The sequence below is a fragment of the Temnothorax nylanderi genome, unplaced genomic scaffold, assembly GCF_030848795.1.
Source record: "Temnothorax nylanderi isolate EJ_2023f unplaced genomic scaffold, tnyl_v1.0 TNYL_tig0059_pilon, whole genome shotgun sequence".
In the NCBI taxonomy this organism is placed as follows: Eukaryota; Metazoa; Arthropoda; class Insecta; order Hymenoptera; family Formicidae; genus Temnothorax; species Temnothorax nylanderi.
The window spans coordinates 263,865-283,083 of record NW_027249121.1 but is presented as its reverse complement, the minus strand read 5'-3'; the positions used below and the strand labels follow the sequence as shown (position 1 = coordinate 283,083).

At 40.0% G+C, this 19,219-nt stretch overlaps 2 protein-coding genes across 2 annotated transcripts in view; one reads left to right on the top strand and one right to left on the bottom strand.

The window, feature by feature from the left end:
• The window catches only part of Arr1 (arrestin 1), a 216,428-nt gene that overhangs the window by 55,133 nt on the left and 142,076 nt on the right, over positions 1-19,219 (top strand). The window contains exons 4-5 of the mRNA XM_071707477.1: positions 13,185-13,274; positions 13,845-13,894. The gene's annotated coding sequence lies outside the window, so the exon portion shown is untranslated. The remainder of the gene's footprint in view (positions 1-13,184; positions 13,275-13,844; positions 13,895-19,219) is intronic.
• LOC139773204 (spondin-1) overlaps positions 1-19,219 on the bottom strand; it is a 161,527-nt gene that overhangs the window by 38,582 nt on the left and 103,726 nt on the right. Inside the window, exons 3-4 of the mRNA XM_071707475.1 lie at positions 2,588-2,901; positions 1,904-2,083 (exon numbers count right to left, since the gene is read on the bottom strand). Coding sequence (XP_071563576.1) covers positions 1,904-2,083; positions 2,588-2,901 — 494 coding nt within the window. The remainder of the gene's footprint in view (positions 1-1,903; positions 2,084-2,587; positions 2,902-19,219) is intronic.

Here is a 19,219-nt window from a genome sequence, read left to right as displayed (position 1 = left end):
AGCGCCAATAAAGGCTACGTAATAAACAACAATTTGGTTTGTTTGAACAAAACTCAAAATTCTTAAGATATTATTTACAACATTATTCTGCTTAAATGCCTTTGGTAACAGATAAATATTAGGAACATCAAATATTAGGAATACAAAAAACATACAATAAATTAATTAAGAATCATTAATAATAAAAAGGTCATTTTTTAAAAGTACATTGAACTATATAATCTTACGATTTCGATCTTACGTTGTAAATCACTTTTTATTCCGCCTTTATCTAAAACGGATTGACAAATCTGTTGGAAGTATTAGCAAGTGCAGATTACGTTATCATAATCGGGCAAAAATCAAAGAAGAAGATGAAGGATGGTGAGAAAACGGTGAGAAAACGGTGAGAGAGAACGAGCTGCGAGAAGGTATATCGGATTAGCGATAGAAGTTTGGTAATTAAGTGGTAAGTGAGGCTGAGTAAGGGGGAGAAATTTAGTAGGCAGGTCATCCCTTTGCTCTATGGAAAAGCGGAAGCAGAGGTGACACGAGTCAAAGAGAGGTCGGAAGCAGAGAGGCGGATGAAGTGGAGTCAGTGAGGGAAGGAGGATGGACTGTAGGCAGAGATAATTAGCGAGTTAATACGAGTCGTTGCCTCTCGAATTTCGTTACCGCGAGTATCATGCTGTGGCTAGGGATAAGATCTTAAAAGACTGTTATGACTGTGAATTTTCGGTCAATTAGGTTATTCATGTTTGAACGATGTGTAAATCTTTGCGATATCGCGATTAAAATATAAGCGTTAATTTGATTTTACTTTAATATTATCCGATCTATCTGTTAAAAAATCATTAAGAGCGTATACATTTTTACATATTGAAAATTTAAGTTCAAGATACTCGGATTTTTTTCACGATAAAATCTTATGAAATAAGTTTTTGAAATAATCTTCGCCATAATACTTAACTGACTCTCGGGCGAAAAAACTGGGTTAAAGATATCAGTTTGGCAATGAGGCGGAAGATAGTTTCGCGAAGATAGCTTCGATGTTTGCAGGAATACAAAATGAAGGAGGACGAACTTGTTCGCATCTTCGCATGGCTTCGGAAAACAAATATTTGCGTTGAGTCGAGGCACCCTTCTTGCGCGTCGAAAATGTATTTAATATCATGCAGTGTAGGAAAGGGGTGTAGAGGTTAAATAATAAAACAATTCAGCGATCGTATTTGGAAGCAAATTCTCGTTGCAAAATATCAAGAGAAAACGACATATAATTTTTCCATAAATATTTAAAATGTGTTTTGTTCCGTTTACGAAGATCAGCGGAAATGTATAATTTCAATATTATACCTCGTGTTCGATATATGAAAATATATGAACATTATCGAGACTGTATTATCGGACCGACAAGAAGAATTATTAGATTGTTTAAACAGCGAATGCAATTAATCAGTTTTATGCTGAAACTGATATTGTCAGAGCATTTATTGCGTAGCATATCAATACCGGGGAAATAAATTAATGGCTATTATACTGAAGCTCGATGTTCTTTTAATGGGCTGCTGCTGCGCGGCTATTATCAGACGACAAAAGAGCTCTCGTGAAATCGAAGCATTAAATGCGTAAAAAAGAAGATGAGGTAATATCGAGCCACTAAAAGCTCGAGTTATGTAATTTGTTCCTAATTTCTTGAAAAACAAAACGTTTCGAAGTAATTCAGTTTCAAAGTAGATCCATTTATCTTATCACTTTTTCATGCGAGTAGAAAAATTTCCGATTTCTGCACTGTTTCAAGATAATTGCGTAAATACGCGTTTATGTAAAAATTTCATTTTTACCAAGTTAATCAATTTATTTCACACGATGAATTAATGCGAAGAAAATAAAGGATCGCGCGTATACGAGGATATGAGATATGTACCTTGGTGAATGTGAGGGTAGCTATCGGCGGTAGACGAGGTAGATTCGGATAATAGAAGCTTCCCGCGGGATGTGCCGGATATCGGGATGTGATCCTGTAAGCGATTCCTTGGGGCTGCGTCGGCCAGTTGGCAGCCGTAAATGTGAAGCCGTTATCCGTGCCCCCATCCAGCGGGTCGAGCTGTTGAAAAAGGAATAACGGAAGGTGGTTTAAACGGGGGCATTTTCCGAGCATTCGCGGATTTTAGCGGGATGACAGGGCGCGCAGCGATATTCGCGGAGATAGACGCATGAATTATATTTCGCGACCAGCGATGCTCAGACATCTGACTTCCCGGGGCTGATTCAAGCGCGATTTACATTTTGTATTCGTATTTCGTGTGACCGTAATGATCGTCCGAAATGTATTTTATTTAAATAACGACCTGAATAATTGAACAAGTACTATGAGCGTACAACGCAAAAATAATTTCCTGGTATTATTGTATACTTTTAAGACTTTAAGTTACATAAGTTTATAAAGATAAATCTATGTGACAATTATTGATAGTGCTTTGAAAAAGTACAGCTATGTTGCATTATACATTTTCCGCGTTGCATCTATTTTAATTTTCTCTTTTACGAGACGAATTTCGATCACATTGACACATTGAGTTTCATGCGCATTACTGCCAAATGTAATTACCTCTACGGTAACGGTATCGACCCAATTGCCCTCGACGCACAGTTGGAAGGAATCCACGCCTACGAACCAATCGGGACTGGGATTGATGCGCGCCATAATGCTAATTAGAGTATGATTGCCGTCCAAGAAGGCCCGCGTGACGCTCGTGCCTTCGCCTTGAGGAATCGGGGGACCCGTGAATGAGTGAAGGCTGTTTGGCGAGTCCCCATCCGCGTCCAGTCCATCGGCTCTTCCGGTTTCCACGTATAATCTGGCGCCCGTGGACAGTCTCTCGCCTAATCTATACAGAGTGTATGTCGAGTCGTGCGTTCGACCTGCAACAAGACACAATTGGGCCTTTATTATATAACAACTCGTTGAAATACTTACGATCTAGTTATATAAATCCGACATATTTTTGGTATTTTTAGCACGGAATTTCTGTGACAATGATGACTATTGAAAGAAAAAGAAAGTTATTGTAAATCGATGCTTGATATATTACACGTATATATATTTCACATGAATATTTCATTTATCTGAAGGGCGCCTGAAGCGTTTGTTTCTCATGTTGCGAAACGCGACGATTATACTGTCGCGTAATCGTTATCCAACTGGCGGTGAAACAACGACCGCGCCGCGATGCAAACGCGTTTAACGATCAATTACCCTTGCCAAGTATCCCGGAAACCGTTCGTCGTCCTGTTTTCGTTGCTCTGGGCGCGTTAAGTAGCGCGCGTTTAAGGCGCTTCGTTAACGGTGGATTCGTTGCTTTTGTCGCGAGAGTAGCCGCTCGACGACGGAAGCCGCTCTCGAGATAGCCGAATTAATGCCGAGGGAGAGAAAGGACGAGAAGCATTGAATTTATAGTCAATTAATATTACCGCTCGAGACTCGTTGTCCGCTACTCCGGAAATAGTGCGCCACCCCAACAGAGACTCGTGCATACCCACACGCACGCACACACATGTACACACACTGATCCCACGCGACACATCCCATGCTCGCGCGCGTTCGCAACGCAATCCTGAAAAATCTCTTGGACAATCTTCTCTGACGTGCTTTACCCCGTGTCTCGTCGGTTTTACCCCCCCTGGACCGGCATTCATCGTCACGCACGATTTAACAATCGATCGATGGCGAATAAACGACGGCCGGGTGTCCCGCGCCGTTGAAAAACTAACGTCGCTTCAGACGGAATTGCGGCCGGTATTGTACGCTACACGTGCAGCTTTTACCCCGTATACCATCCATTCCCTTCTTTTCTTCGAGCCCTTTTTACCGAGGACTCGCGGAATTTTAATCAGGAATCGACGGAACATCCGGCGCAATTAAACCCCACGTGTCGTAATTCTCGGAAAACTTAAGTACTTTTTGCGATACTGTCGTATCTGAAATAGGATAAACGTTAAAATTTCACGTTTGATATAGAAAGTAATTTTTTAATCAATTAATTTCTATTTACGATTTCTTGTCAATTAAAATTTAATTAATTAAATTTCCGATTAATTTCCTCTTCGCGAAGTTTCCTATATATTTCAGTAAAGAGAAAATTAATTTCGGATTTGTCAAAGGATAATCATCGTGAAATGCTGCGCAAACTTTCCGAAACACGCTGTGTACCTGCCGTGTTTTTATTGCGTCCAGTTATTCGCCCAAAATGTTACGCGATGCGGTTTCTCATTCCATTCGTGCGAACAAAACCGAAACGTAGCTTTCAAAGGGATCGAAATAGTTCTCGTGCCGGCAGTGGTCCCGCCGAGTTCGAAGGAGACGTAATTAGTTACGAAATTAGTGGAAACCGCGAGGGATATGGACTGCGTGCGTTGGCAGAACGCGAAACAGGCTATTTCGCTGTAATTTCGGCGGAAACTGTCGATCATATACCTGCGTCGTTTTGTCGTAAAAAATCAAGAACTGAAATTCGATCATGGAAAAAATTCGCAACATATAAATATGAAATAGACTTCTACAAGTAAGAAGTTCTGCACATCGAATACATACAAAGTTAGTTTATAGCGATAAAATTTTGTGCTATTCAGAAATTGACATGCTAATGTTGTCTTTTTTATGTTTTTTTGCTTTGTTACAATGATTCGAATTATGCCTTATTTAAATGAGAGCGAATAATTCTTTTTTTTATTTAACATACGTTCTCCGATTTTCGTTAAATTTGAATAAATCTTTGTACAACGCGCTCTCCTGAATTAATCCAACAGACGTGGCCAGAGTATTATATTGCCTTACGAAAGCAAGCTGAAAAAGTCATTAAAGTCGAGTCGTAGCTTAAATTAGCCTCGTTAATTAGATTAATTAGTATTGACCCGCTTTTCTCACAACCGTTCCAGTCTGATCCCTGTCTGTCTTGCGGCGTCTTCTCTTCCGCCTTGCTCTCGCTTGCCTGGGGCAGACAGAATTTATGAATGAATATTATCCTCCCTTTGAAACTCCATCTGTCTCTAACCGGTCGGTAATTTCATCAGGACTTAAATAGACGTTGATTCCATCCCGCAAATTACATTCGCAAACAGTGGCGTTTTATTAATTCCGCTCGTTCCTGGCGGCAAAGTCGCCTCTTTTCAACAGGATTTTCGTTCTTTACGTGGCCTTATATTAATGATTATTATTCAGGAAAATCTTTCCAGATGTCTGCTTTATATTTCGTGGATTGCGAAAATAAAAAGTGATTTCGCGGAGGGAAACGAAAATAAATATAAAATTCAAACTCCGTCTTCCTTCATCTTCTTTCGAGATTTGAAATAATTCTGACGCAGATTAACGTTCCTCAATTTTGACCTAAATTGATCTAATTTTCTGACACTCGTAATGAAAAGTATATGCGACGTCAATGCGGCACGTAATTCGAATCGATCGTTTCCCGGGATCAATCAAATGTTTTATCATATAAGTGAATACCGACAATTTCCTCTGTATATGCGAATCTTCCGTTGTTTTGTTCGAAACGCTATTCAATAAGAATCCGATCATTGAGAGATACTTTATGGAAATAGCATAGCAAATTTTGTCGTCAATACAAATATCGCGATTTCGCACGAAAGTTCTCTCTGGAATAAATAAGAAATGCGATTCGATCAACCTATCGGAACCACGCACCTCTGCTATTCGCCCGAGAGATTTCTTTTTTTTTTATATTCGACAACCCTGCGACATATTCGAGCGGTAAGAACGGGGGCTGAAGGAGCTTGGAACGAAGATTGACGACACGACGAACGCGAATGGGCCCGCGGTTCAATTCGCGAAATTCAATGTCGCTAAATTTAAACTTATAGACGGTGAAATCAATCCACCTAATGATCGTCATAATTCACCCTGTCAAAGAATTCGACGAGCGAGGCGAGACGAGCTGCTTTCTTTCACGATAATTGTACCATTAAAGCGCAATGCGACGAAAATATCATTGCATTTTCTTGTCAAATGCACGAAGCATAAATTTCTATTTATTTAACAAAGAAATTTGTCTAAAAAGAATTAAAAAAATCAATGGCGTATTCAGGAAGGCCTTTTAATAGTCCTTGATTGTAACTTCAATGTATTTCTCGATCACGTTTCGAAGGAGTGTGCACGAAGAATCGGATGAAACACGATAATCGTTTTTCCGAAGACGTTCGTCTAGATTTAAACGAGCATCTCTGCGCTTTCCGCATAGTATTCAATTTTCACGCCGGTACTATATCAAAGCCTGTGCGTCTTAAAGCGGTCGAATTCCTGATGAACAAGAGGGATAAGAACAATGTCGGCTGGGGTGGCTTTCGGATTGGCTCGTGGCGCTTCATTCAGCGAAATCGACCGGGCCGTAATTGAAATGCGAACAAAGCTCGCTCGTGACAATACGCGACCTTTAATTAGTGCCGCGACTGAAGAACGCGACGAGCCGGGGGGTTTGCTCGTCGCGCCGAACTTATCCGCGTTTCCGTTAAGTTCGCGAAAGTGCTTAGAGCAAACAAGCGTGATTTGACAAATTGCGCGCGATCGCGTCGGGAAGACGAAGTCGTTCATTTCGGCGGCTGAAGAATGGACGTGCGCGTAGACATCGAGATTGATAAATTCGTGGCGGACGATGGCAGGGGTAGAAGTTGGATTGATAGTTGCGCGCGGCAGAGGGGCAACGAGTTTCGTGCCGGCTGGCTGTAAATGTTTCCAGTTCCTTCAGAGCGGAGGAGCTGGGAGAAAGTCCGGATTATACTCCAGACTGGATGAAAATCCGAGTAGGAAGACGCTCTGCCTCTTCCACCGGCAGTTCTTTGTTCGTCTTCATCTTCCTCGGAATTGGCGTCTGAAACAACTTTTCAACTTCCCCGGGAAGCAGCCGAGAGGCGGCGATCGCGGCCGACTTAGGTCACGAAGAGATTCCGCGCCGGAATCTCTTGTGTGACTGTCAGACGGTGTGAGAGAGGTTATTGCTATATTCGAAATTCGATCCCTGAAACTCCTGTTCTCGACGTTCGAGCGGTCCATCGAGCGTGAGAAAATTATAAGAGTGCGGGTCTTAAGGACGTGCGATACTGCAGTTTCCTCCACTGTAGATCTCTGCTCTCCTCATTCCCTTGCCTTTTCCTTACCCTTCTTCGACACATTCTAATATTTCTAGGATTTTATTTTATCCGCGCGATTATCTCTTTGGAAGCGCGTTTTCGCGCTTCGTTAATCGGTTGAGAGTCCGTTTATGTGCACCTAGGGAGAAATATCACCAATGGAGAACTTTTACTACTATCGTCGTGTCTATTTAAGGCGATAGGCGTTTCATACGTTTGAGACGCATGATTTAACTGTTATGGTATATTTTCCCACCATGAAGTTCAAACGCTATTCTTTAGTATTTTTATTCCACTTTTTATAGCAGACTTTAATATCTCGCGGATTTTATTTCAGTTATATGATTATTATCATTTAAAAGATCTGCTCGTTTTCAGTATTTCTTGGTTCTATATAGAATTAATATTACTGAAGGAAAATTTTATCACTATTGCCATTGTTTAAGATTACAGCCACTTTTTATATTAACGATACGTTTCTGCGTCTGTACGTGAATTAACATTAACGCAGACGTATAATTAAACTTTACACCGCTAATTATCACAGTACTGTTTCATTAGATACTGCACTAGCATAATTCTGCCCTGTATTTTTCTTCGAGGCTTTATACCGCGTTTCGAGCTAATATTCCTCTATTTTAACTACTTGGTTACCTTTTTGCGGACTTTTTCTCATCTCGTTCTTTCACTTCACATTTAAGTATCTCTTTATATATAGCTTAAAAGAACTAGTGCCATCGATTAAAAAACTTTTACTGCTATCGATTCCCTACATGTACATCACACGATCCGGCATTACGCGGGTGTATAACTTAATAACCGGAAAATATCTGTATTACGTGGTAAATTGACACGGTTTTTCTCAATAGCTCACAATAAAATAACGCTAGCGGTACAATGTCGTGTTTTCAGTCTCTACATATCGCTCCCATCTTTATCGCATGTGAGATACTTCAACCTCTTGATTGATTTTCATCGATTTTTTATGCTGAGACCCCTTTTTGAATTATTTTTTTTTCGTAATTTTTTATAAAAATTTTAGTTCTATTGTTCCCTTGCCTGTAATATTTTTAAAGATAATTTTTTTGTCATAATAATAATTCTATGAAGGAAGGAAATTAGTTTTGTAACTGAAACGATGAAAGTTTGAAAGTTTTTTATTGACTAGAAATTTTGTATTAAAATTTATATCCATAAAATTTAGAGCTATTAACTATCGATCCATTTGGCATTTTATGTACTCTGGCAGGCATGCCCCTATTCATTGTACATTTATGAAGAAGAGAGCGGAAGGAACGGGTTGCTTCATCTTCGAGAAATTTAATAGAGCAATGCGAGACCCTTTATCTTTTGGCACTGTTGCCAAAATAGGTTTATTATTGTCAGTAAATTTTCTTGGTACATGTATACAAAAAGCTGCTTTTTATGAGACTATATGCAATTATTTTCGTGCAATACGATTATCCTATTTTATCTTGTGTCTGATCTAATCTGTAGTCAACTACTTGACGTATAAGTTGAGTAATTTACTATACTATAATATGTTACGCTAAATCACATTATATATTTCATATATCATACTGTTAATACAATATTAATAATATTATATGTACGTGTAATACGAGTTTCTTGCATAAAACACAAGATTTGGATGCTTAAAATATTAATGTTTTCTCGCTACCTGAAGAAATTACAAAAATGTCAGAACGTTTCTCGCTTGATGTCCAATAAAACCGTGTTGCGCTGTAAACAGATGGCCTAGTTTTCGTACAATTTCACGACGATAAAGTCGAAGAAGCTTTTACACCGCGCTGATATAGTACGCGGCGAAAGAAATTTATACCTAGCCGTATGGTCAATAAATCATAACTGTATTTTCGTATACATCCAAGTTCCAAACATCACATCAGAATATGCTTAATCTATAAAATTTAATAATATGGAGCATTTCAAGTCACATATTTATTCTGTTTTATGTCTTTGCATGAAAAATTTTATTATGCATTTTAAATTATGATACCAAAACTTTTTTTTTTTATATTGTAACGCATGCATTATTTTAAAACAAATGACAAAATTTTTTTTATAGAAACCATATAATCTTGCTTCTGCATCTCTCTCTCACATTTCTTAATCAATTAAGAATTACTCTAAGTTAGTTCTTAGTTTACAAGACTTCTCTCGCGCATGGAGCTAGAGCTACTTCGTGCGGAGTGGATCGGCTTGTCCTTCGCGAACTTAATGAGGCACCACGGGGCTCTCCATTTCTGCCAAACTGCTGCGGGTAATAATACGGGTAAATCTACTATACGCGCTCTATACACTTGTACCCGCATGCATACATACGCATGTTTCACATAGATGCATATGAAGGTCGACACGGTCAAAGGGTTGAGGGGAGGGACGAATACGGGTGACGTTACGGAGGATTTGAGTGTGAAATCGGGGGGGGGGGGGAGGCGATGTGTTTAGGAGAGGCTCCCAAGCAAAGTCTCTTCGTGGGTAGCACGATCCAACTTGATACAACTTTCCTAACAAGCCGGCCTTAACTTGGCGCAACCGCGAGCCGTCTGTGCATCGCGCGTGCAACTGCGCCTCGCACTGCATCTTCCCTCCTGCTCTTCCCCTAACGCGCCGCGCGTGTCCCCGGCATCCGGCATCTGCACCTGCACGAGAGAGCTCTTCTCTGCGCGGATGTATGAAACGCGCGAGCAGGAACGTGTTCCTGCAAGGTGGATAACCCAATTCCGCTGTGACGATACTGTTGTTTCGCGCGACGCGACGGCTAGTTTTGTACATCGCCAGTTTTGTGACTTATTGTTAGAGTTGCATCCTTAGCGTACACACATGGGCATCTTACGTCCTGGGAAAGAAAGAAAAGATTACAAGACACGACTTTCCGGATCCGTTGTCATCAGATCTTTCGGTGAATAATCTTTAGAATATGGAGATCTTTTTTAGATATGGTTTTAAATCGGGGAAAATCCGAGAGTTATATTCTTTTTCAAAAATATCTTTAAAATAAATCGACGGACAAGTTGGCGGATAATTAATATTTTTATATCTCATTGAGTACAGAGTCAAATAGGATATCGTACTTCTGTTATAAAGTCAAATTTATTAAACATATAGATTCGGCTGTTAATTCCATTCGGATTATCGTACTGAGTATATTGAATTAACATTAATTAATTGGGCATCTGGTTTATGATTGCACTGGAATTATTTAATTATGTCGAATTTTGCAATTCAATATCTTGACACGCAATGTATTTGCAGTTGCGTGAATATATCACGTTATAATATCAAACTGCAATCATGATAGGTTAATTATGGCGAATGTCACAATTCAATACCTGTATACAATACGTACATTGTACAATACATTTACCTACGTCTCAGATTCGAAATTTCTAAAAAATATTTCATGGAATTGATTTCCTCAAGCTATAGGGGAAACCAAAGGGTTCCCTTTAATTATTTAAAACGCTATTTATTGGAATTAAATTAATTCCACCATGACAATTTGGATCTGCTGTTGCGAGTTGTTAAATTTAATTGCCAAGGTTTTATTTAAAATATTAAGGACATTCTTTTTCCCGTTACGAAAGTGCAATGTTCGGGAAGATTTTCAGTTACCGGAATTTGAAACCTCCGTCTGTCGCAGTCGATTTAGCGTCGCGCGCCGTAAGTGCGATACCCTCTCGATATCGGTCCGTATTCCCCCTTATCGATGAACCGGCAAATGGATGGCGTGGGCAACGTTCCCCCGGAAATGGGGCATTTCGAATGTCCAAAATTGAGAGCAACCACCACTGCCCCAGTGGTGGGTAACGAAAAGGGGGTTTACGGAGCCACGGTGTTCCGTCTAGGAAGGAAATGAACATTCGCTCGCCTAGATTCCTCGCTCGGGAAACGAGCGATTATCGAACACGTAATCGAACGGCACGTCGTCGATTGCCGGAGACGAATGGCATGTATTGCGAATACCGCGGCCCTAGGCGCGACGGTCGGTTTGTCCCGGCGAAGTTTATCGGAAACGGCAATTAGCATACATCAAACAAAGCGATCGGTGACGAGAAACCACGCGAATAATTTCACTCACGGGAGATACAAATGATGCGGCGAGTAACCGTTGCCGTTGAATATTGCTGAAATAAACACGCATGATTAGACCACGAATTTCGAAGCGAATCATAATTGGAATTACTAGAAATAATAGATCGAGAAATATTTTTGAGGCGTGATACATTAATTCTGTTTTATTCGGATTAAATTACATTGCCCGACAATTTTTAATTAAAAATAGTTAGAAAATTAGTTATTGCTACAAGATGGTATGTTTTGCCGTGCAATCCATGATCTCATAACACTTGGTGAATATTATAGTATAAAACGATCTCTCTCTCTCTCTCTCGTACGCGCGATCACTTTTTTTTTATTTAAATTGTGGCTCTCAAGCATCAAGCTCTCAAGCTCATCGAGTAAGCGTATCAAAGCAACGGCTATTTACTGAAGGAAATATTTCGCACAGTTTATTCATTCAAAGGAGAAAAATGACGGAAAAATTGCTTTATCTGGTCTTTACAGACGCGTGATAATCATTTCCCTAAATTTTCTTAGACAGTCGACTCCTCGAAATACTTCTCGCGCTTTGAAATTCGTGCCGACTGACAATAAAACGCAACTCGCCCCTCATTTCAGATCGTGAGCATGCAGTGATACGCGAGTCATCGTATCGAACGACTCGAGTAACGGAGAGGTACATACATACATTGTAGTACATTGTCGTTCATTAGCGATTAATTCGAAACCCAGGGTATAGAAGATACATATACATATGTATTTTATAACGCTTTAAATATTTCGTAACGGCATCGATATACGTCACGCGTTTCTCGGAACTCGCGACGTACCGCGTGCCGCGCGGTTTTTTGTTTACGCAAGGTCGCCGCGCTATCATTCGCACGCCGAAGCTCGAACGGGCGGGTCGTGTGACGGGTATCGCTCCGTGAATCGTCGCATTGTGCCTCAAGACGCGATCGCGGTTGCGAGTACACAGTATAGATTATGCGCGATTAATTATTATTCTTACGATAAGCGATTAGTTTACGACTGATTATTCTCTCGCGATTGAAAACTTGAATAGGCGTATCGGAAATATATCTCGGCTGGCTTGTTCATTCGAAGGAATCGAAATAAAAAAATCACAAGTTATTACTTATTATTTCATCGTAATTTATTCTTTACGGACACGCGCAAATCAATTTCTTAAACTTCCTTGGACAGTCGGCTCGAGATACGTACATAATTTTCGCGCTTTAAAGTTCGCGCCGACCGAGATTCCCCGTCGTTTCCGGATCGTGGAGCGTGAAGTGAGTCGCCGTATCGATTGCCGTATCGAACTCGAGTAAAGGAGAGCCGTTGTAGCTAGCGCATCGTTCCATTAGCAATCAGTTTGGGACGCAAGGTACGGAATAGAAGATACAACGCGATAATTATTTCGTAACGGTATAATCGACACACGTCGCTCGTTTCTCGCGACGCGACGCACCGCGCGATTTAGTTATTTGTTTACGGCAAGGCGCCGCGCTAGTTATTCGCGTGGCGAGACTCGAGTCACTCGAGTCGTCTCTCGGTAGCACTCGGCGTCGGCGGCCGACAACGCGCGACGTTCCATCGTTTATTCTTGAAGACGCAACCGCGGTTCACGCTTTAACCCTTTCAATACGGTATTAATCTAAAATGAAGATGCATTAAAAGACTAAATGGTACACGTAGAAACCAATTTTAACGGCAAATAAAACTCCAGTCCTGAATTTAAACGCGATGGTACATATGTGTATCTGGAGCCGCGAAGAGGTTAAGGAGCGAGTCAAGCGCGACCGTTCCTTGCGATTAGCGATCAATCTGCATCGCGTACTCTCGTGTCCGCGTCTCGAGAGATTGGAACTTGATATGAGTCTGGAGTGCCGTGTACGTCGCGTGCAAATGTCGCCATTATTCCCCATTTCGTTCGACAATCAGTTCGCGCGTGATCGTAATCGAGTGTGTTTTCTCGTCAGTGTTGTGCTGTGCGATCATGCAACCTGAGGAATCTCCTGAGAGGAGGAGGAGGCCTGGGAGGCGTCGGGCGACGACGGAGCAACTTCGGGGTAAGTGTCGCTTATCATTTATATATTATTTATTGCTAGTCTCTTCCGATTTATTCCAACTGTTAATTCGGCTGAACGTCAAACGAGGATTAAAGAGAAGAGGGATTTTATGTGTGAAATCTTACGAGACAGCTTGAGAGAAAGAGATTTCTCAAAAGTTTTATATATAATTAACTCTTTGTTTGTATACGTGGGTCTACGGCGTTTGAACCAAAATGATATCTGCCTGCAGCTCGTAACTGTAAAACTCGCAAGCCTGCCAGAAAATATTAAATAAACGATATTTATCAAAATTACTATAAAATCGTCAACTACGATGTAGACAGATGTTTTGTGAATTTTTTCAGATTTTTAAAAATACTTTAAGGTAGGAAAAAAATAGCGTCAAACGTGACAGATCCATGTATACATTCCGAGGATGCAAAAAAAAAAAAAAACGTATACAGACATTAAAGTTATATAATCTCGTCGAGTATTTGTTCGAAAGATAAATGTAGAATTCGATATGTACAATGATGTTTAAATATTCTAAGCGCTATTATAATTTGGATTCCTATGTATTTGTTACAGATCGACGCTGCTATGACTGGTTGTGACTCCGCTGCTGCGCATCCGTATCGGTGAGTGAACCATTTTTTATTTTATACTGACAATGAGATAACGAATCTTTCGTTTTTGAAATGCATCTTTTTCTCGTTACAAGAAAATGAATAGCGCAAAGCAAAATTTAAACTCAAACACTGTATTTAACATTTTAGTTAAAAACTGTTCGTCTATTTTTATTTGTCTCAAATAACATCTCCCGAGGTTGAATCTCTCATTGTCAGACAGTTATGATACAGCAACCATAAGTAAACTTCCGATTACGCGTGCAAACTGTACCGAGATCAGCACATGACTGCTCGATATCCCGCGACTAAAACCGTAAAGGGAGGAGCCAAGTGTCACGCGGTTCTTATTACAGTTGCAAAAATACGTGTGCATGAGACATGCAGGGAGGCAGGAAAGCCAACGATGTGTCCGTGCTTCTCCGAATCATTAGCGTCGAGACCTTGTTATTTTTGCATTAAAATCATTCCCGCAGTATTCCTCAGACACATCTCATGTGTTTTTCATGCTCGGACGAACGAGCGATAGTTATACGTAAATTGTTTTGGAAAAACAAAGAGGGTCGGGATCGAGATTGTGTATCTTTCACGAACGACATAATCAGATGAAATATCATTGTATTTTGTCATAAATACGTTAAAGCGAAAACTCGTATCGTTTCGTTTGCATTATTTCGAATGTTTTGCTATACATTTTTCACAACTATCTAAAGATACAAGTTTCTAGGCGAGCCTCATTAAAATAATAATTCTTTTGGATTTATTTTACGAGATATAAATTTTAAAATCAGTTAATGGAATTTTAAGAGCAATTTCAAGCTACATTTTCAGTTTAAAGGATGCGTGAAACGAGCGTCTAATATGAACGACTATATATATTTTTTGATAAGTACAAGCTATGTAATATTCTCTTTATGTCTTTTTTATCTATGGTTTTTCTTATACAAACACGTCCGGAAAATAATTTTAGATTAGTTTTTGCCTAATTAAGCATTTATCATGCAAATATTTAGTTTCAAAGTCTTCACAGTTATCACTGACTCCGCGCCGCGGCTTCGCGAGAGTGTGTTACGAGCCGTGGCAAACAAACGGACCCCTAACGAACCGGCTGGTCCCTATCCGCGCGCGAGCAACATTGTGCACAATGTGCATCACGAACCGCTTAAATGGCGTGCAATAGTCGCTCGGCTAGATGCATTGCCGTTTGGCAATCCAGTTTCGGAGCTATATTTGGCTTCTATTGGAATTCACTATCAGCTAAGACGAGTAATGATTAAATGTCGATTTCCAAAAATTGAAGAAAAATTACGGGACATATAATAAGTTACCAAATCACTTTACATTTATATTCTCCAAAAATTGTATGGATATAACTTCTATTTATTTTAAAAAAATATATTGTTTGGAAATAAATTCTTCACTAAAAAAAATTAATAAATCGGTATGATGAATTTTTTTATTAATTCTGAATTCTGAAAGATTCTGAACCAATAACGTTCTCCTAGAAAAAGAAAAAATCCGCGTAGCTAATTTTTTATATGCAATCTGTTCCACTTTCTAATTATTCCATTTGAAGCGATTAATAGAGAGATCGTATTTCGACTGTCGTGAGAAGAAAAGTTGATATATTTGCTTCAAGTTTAATTCGTTATACGATCGTCTGCTAATCGCCGTTATTTCACTATTATCGATCCACCAATCCCGCAGGTCGTTTTCGAGCGGATAAATTGCGCTCGATAATTGTTTCGCGCGCTGAACAAGCTGAATAAATTATGACGACCGCGCTTTATTCGTTGATGGCAATCTACTCCCCCTCCCTCCTCTCTCTCTCTCTCTCTCTCTCTCTCTCTCTCTCTCTCTCTCTCTCTCTCTCTTTCGCCTGTCGATCAAAGCAAATTTTACGTAGAATGATATAAAGTACGCGCAGATCGTTCCGGGTCGTACGATTGGACGCAAAATAGCGCAAACAAGCGGCGAATCGATATATTCACGAGAAGTGCCGAATTCCCCTTTCGCAATATTCACCATAATACCTCGTACATTAGCGTCACGGATTCTCCGCGCTCCGTACGCAGTTATTTGATCAGAATTTCGAGATTGAAACAGTTTTGCCTGCGTTAACTGCCCGCGTTAACTTGCGGCCAGAGATAACGATTGCTCGGAACGTCGCCGAGATATGCGGAGCACGTCAAACAACCGACTGTAGCTTTTCTTACTTTTTCCCTAACTTGCTCTCTTCGCTCTCGTAATGTCAAACGAACTTTCCTTTAATGGAGTTCTCATTTCAAACTTAATTACCGGGAATTTTTAACGAGAAGTTAAAGAAATGATATTTCATCACATCTTAGCTGAGGACGACTCATTTTCAAACTCGTCGAGAGACGGAAGATTTATAGGTACAATTTTTAGCTGCCAGCATACAAAAATATTAAAAATTAAACACAAGTTTTTCAGAGTATCTGTATCACAATTAACTATTTCTAAATTACAATGTAATTACAATGTAAGTTAGAAATAGTTACTTATGATACTGAACTACAGATAGCGAATGCATTTAACTCCAAGGGCTCGTACGTCATCGATTAAGTCAGGGTTAACTGCAGTTGCGGGGTCTTGCCGGAGTAGTTGCTATCGCGCGTCAGCGATCGAAGTTAACGTTGAGGATGGCGCGGTCTAAGTAATTGGAATCGGTTATCGATACCGCTCCGGAATTCGCGCACGTGCGCCTATTTTGCCACCATTTCGTGGCGCGTTGCAGTCGCGCAGTTACGTCCTGCGCGGCACGTCCGTCCGTCGGCTGAAGTGAATTACGTCGGATAAATATTTTGTAACGAACACTTGGCAGAGCGTGTTCGCGAGGCCGGCAATTTAATCTTAGCGGGGATCTAACGCGTTTCGTTTCGTTTCCGGCATGATCGAGGATTATTTTCCCGCGCGGCGCGTTAACGCCGATTGGTCGCCTCTACAGTTGTTTATCAGTCGGTGAGGCGAATGCATCGCGACTCTCGCGCCCGATAACCATGGTTATCCATTAAAAGTTTTAATTTGCTGTTAACAGCACTCGTATATACCCATGCTGCAATGAATTGTGTCGCTTTTCGTCCATACCGCGTGGAAACGTCGGTCGTAATAATAATGCGCTCGCTGCCGAATACACGATTCATTGCTCCAATGCTGCACGTGAATTTCTCATCGCATAAAACTTGTTTTGTCGCGAAAAAGCACGATTTGCGATTTCGCTTACGTGCTGTCGGAGTACCGTAATCCTTGAGTATCGCGAAATAGATTGAATTAGTTTGATACTTTCTTTAGCATACGGCCCGGCGACGTTCGTCACCGAACGATCGTTCGGGAATTAAATTAGTTTTATTTGCGAAAGAAAACATGTAATATTAAAATATGTTCCAAAATCATATTTGTGGTATATATGTATGACACGCTGTAGAATTTATTCTCGCGAAAGTGATACGCGAATATAAAGCGACATATTAAACTTGTCAATTTGTCAGTTAAAGCTCAAACGTTACCGTCGCGTTATGATGTAAATGTAATTCAATAATTATTTAACCGTAATTTAATATATTTTTTTCCTGTCGCGTATTTCCCGCCAACGATATGCGAATTTTATTCGACTTTCAAGAGAGAGAAACATTTTGGAATTTCCATCGGTCCCGCTGCTTTCGGAAAAATCCGTCGATATTTCAATATCGGGTTGCGATTTGTTGCGCGCGTCAATTTATAACATCGAATGCGCGACTTCTTGTTGGAAATCAATCATTAATCGCTGTCGATTCTATTCGCGCGTCAGTAGATTGCGTCGAACACGGTCGCATAAATCAAGCGAAACGGGGCAGCTTTTTATGTTGCTGGCGGCTGCACAGAAAATAGCCGCGCACACGCGTCGATTAAAGCAATATGGTGACAAGAAAAAAGATTATCTGTGACAGCCCGCAGCGACTATTAGTGTAGCAACGTCGACTCATCCTCTTAATAAAAAATAAATCGCTCTCTTCAACAAGAACTTTACGCAGAATACAGGGAAAATTATGGAGAAAATTAATAACAGAGGAAGCAGCAAGTAGAATACTTTTTTTGCAAAGCTTTACATTTCCCGGCGTAATGTATATAATTTGATGTATATATACGGGATATTATGTACGTATACGTGTGTATGCGTTATAATATACATTATAAAATATAATTTTGCATTATACGTATTGTACAGTATAAAATATAATTTTGCAAAGAAACAAAAAGAGATATAAAGCAAGATGCTCTTGCTTTTGTCCAGGCTGAAAATAATGTACACTTTGTATTTGCGTGTGCGAAAGTTTAAAAATGTAGCAAAAAAATAGGGAAGAAGTAAAACGTGCGTTCCTGTGAGCACTCTTGCACGAACTGCTTAATCTACCCTGTGTGACGAAGAGATATTCTTTTCTCGGTATCGCAACGAGCGTGTGCATGTTTTTAATGCGAGAGACACGCAAAACGAGAACAATTTTGTGTTAAAGCGCGAATGCAATAATCTACCTTTCGCCGTCGCGTGGCGAATTCTCGAACAATGAGAGAGACGGAGAAAGAGACCATAGAGATATCCGTGCTTGCGACAAACGATTAATGTGCGAGAAAATCTGGAACAAAAGTACAAAAGTCGAGAGCAACGACCGTCATAAACCCGTCGAATTCAGAACGTCTGAGAGACCTTGCGTTCTGCTTCTCGTACTATTTTAAATTTTAAAGGCATCGCGTAGCCTCCGGCGTATGATATCCGGCGTATGATATCCAATTCAATTATACAGGCACAACGCGCAAGGTAGCCGCGGAAATGGGGTGTCATATCTGAATTTGGTAGCGTGTTTTATAATGTATTTCTATTTACAATTATAATTCCGTGTAAAAAATTAAAATGTTTGTTAAGCCTTTAAATTTTTATACACATTTCTGTCAATTTTATATACTATTTAATATATGATTATTATCATACCTGAAAAGCACGATGATTAATATTTTTAGAGATTTACATATATTTAGGAAAATTCATACAATTAACTTTTTGAAGAACTTTTATGTTCATATTTTTCATAAACACATAGTTTTAACTAACTTCTTTCTTTCTAGATTTTTTAAACTATATAGTATTTCTGACTAATTCTAAGTCTTTAAAGTACGTACTGAGCGTGACGTAACAAGTATCTCGCGATTATGTCGAAGCCGATTAAGAACTCGCGGCGGAAACGAACGTACGAAAACGACCATCAAAATCACGCTTTCAAACTCTGTTCTGCCGAAGTTCAAACGACGGCTTAAAGCATTTCACTTCACTGCAGCCTCCGCTAC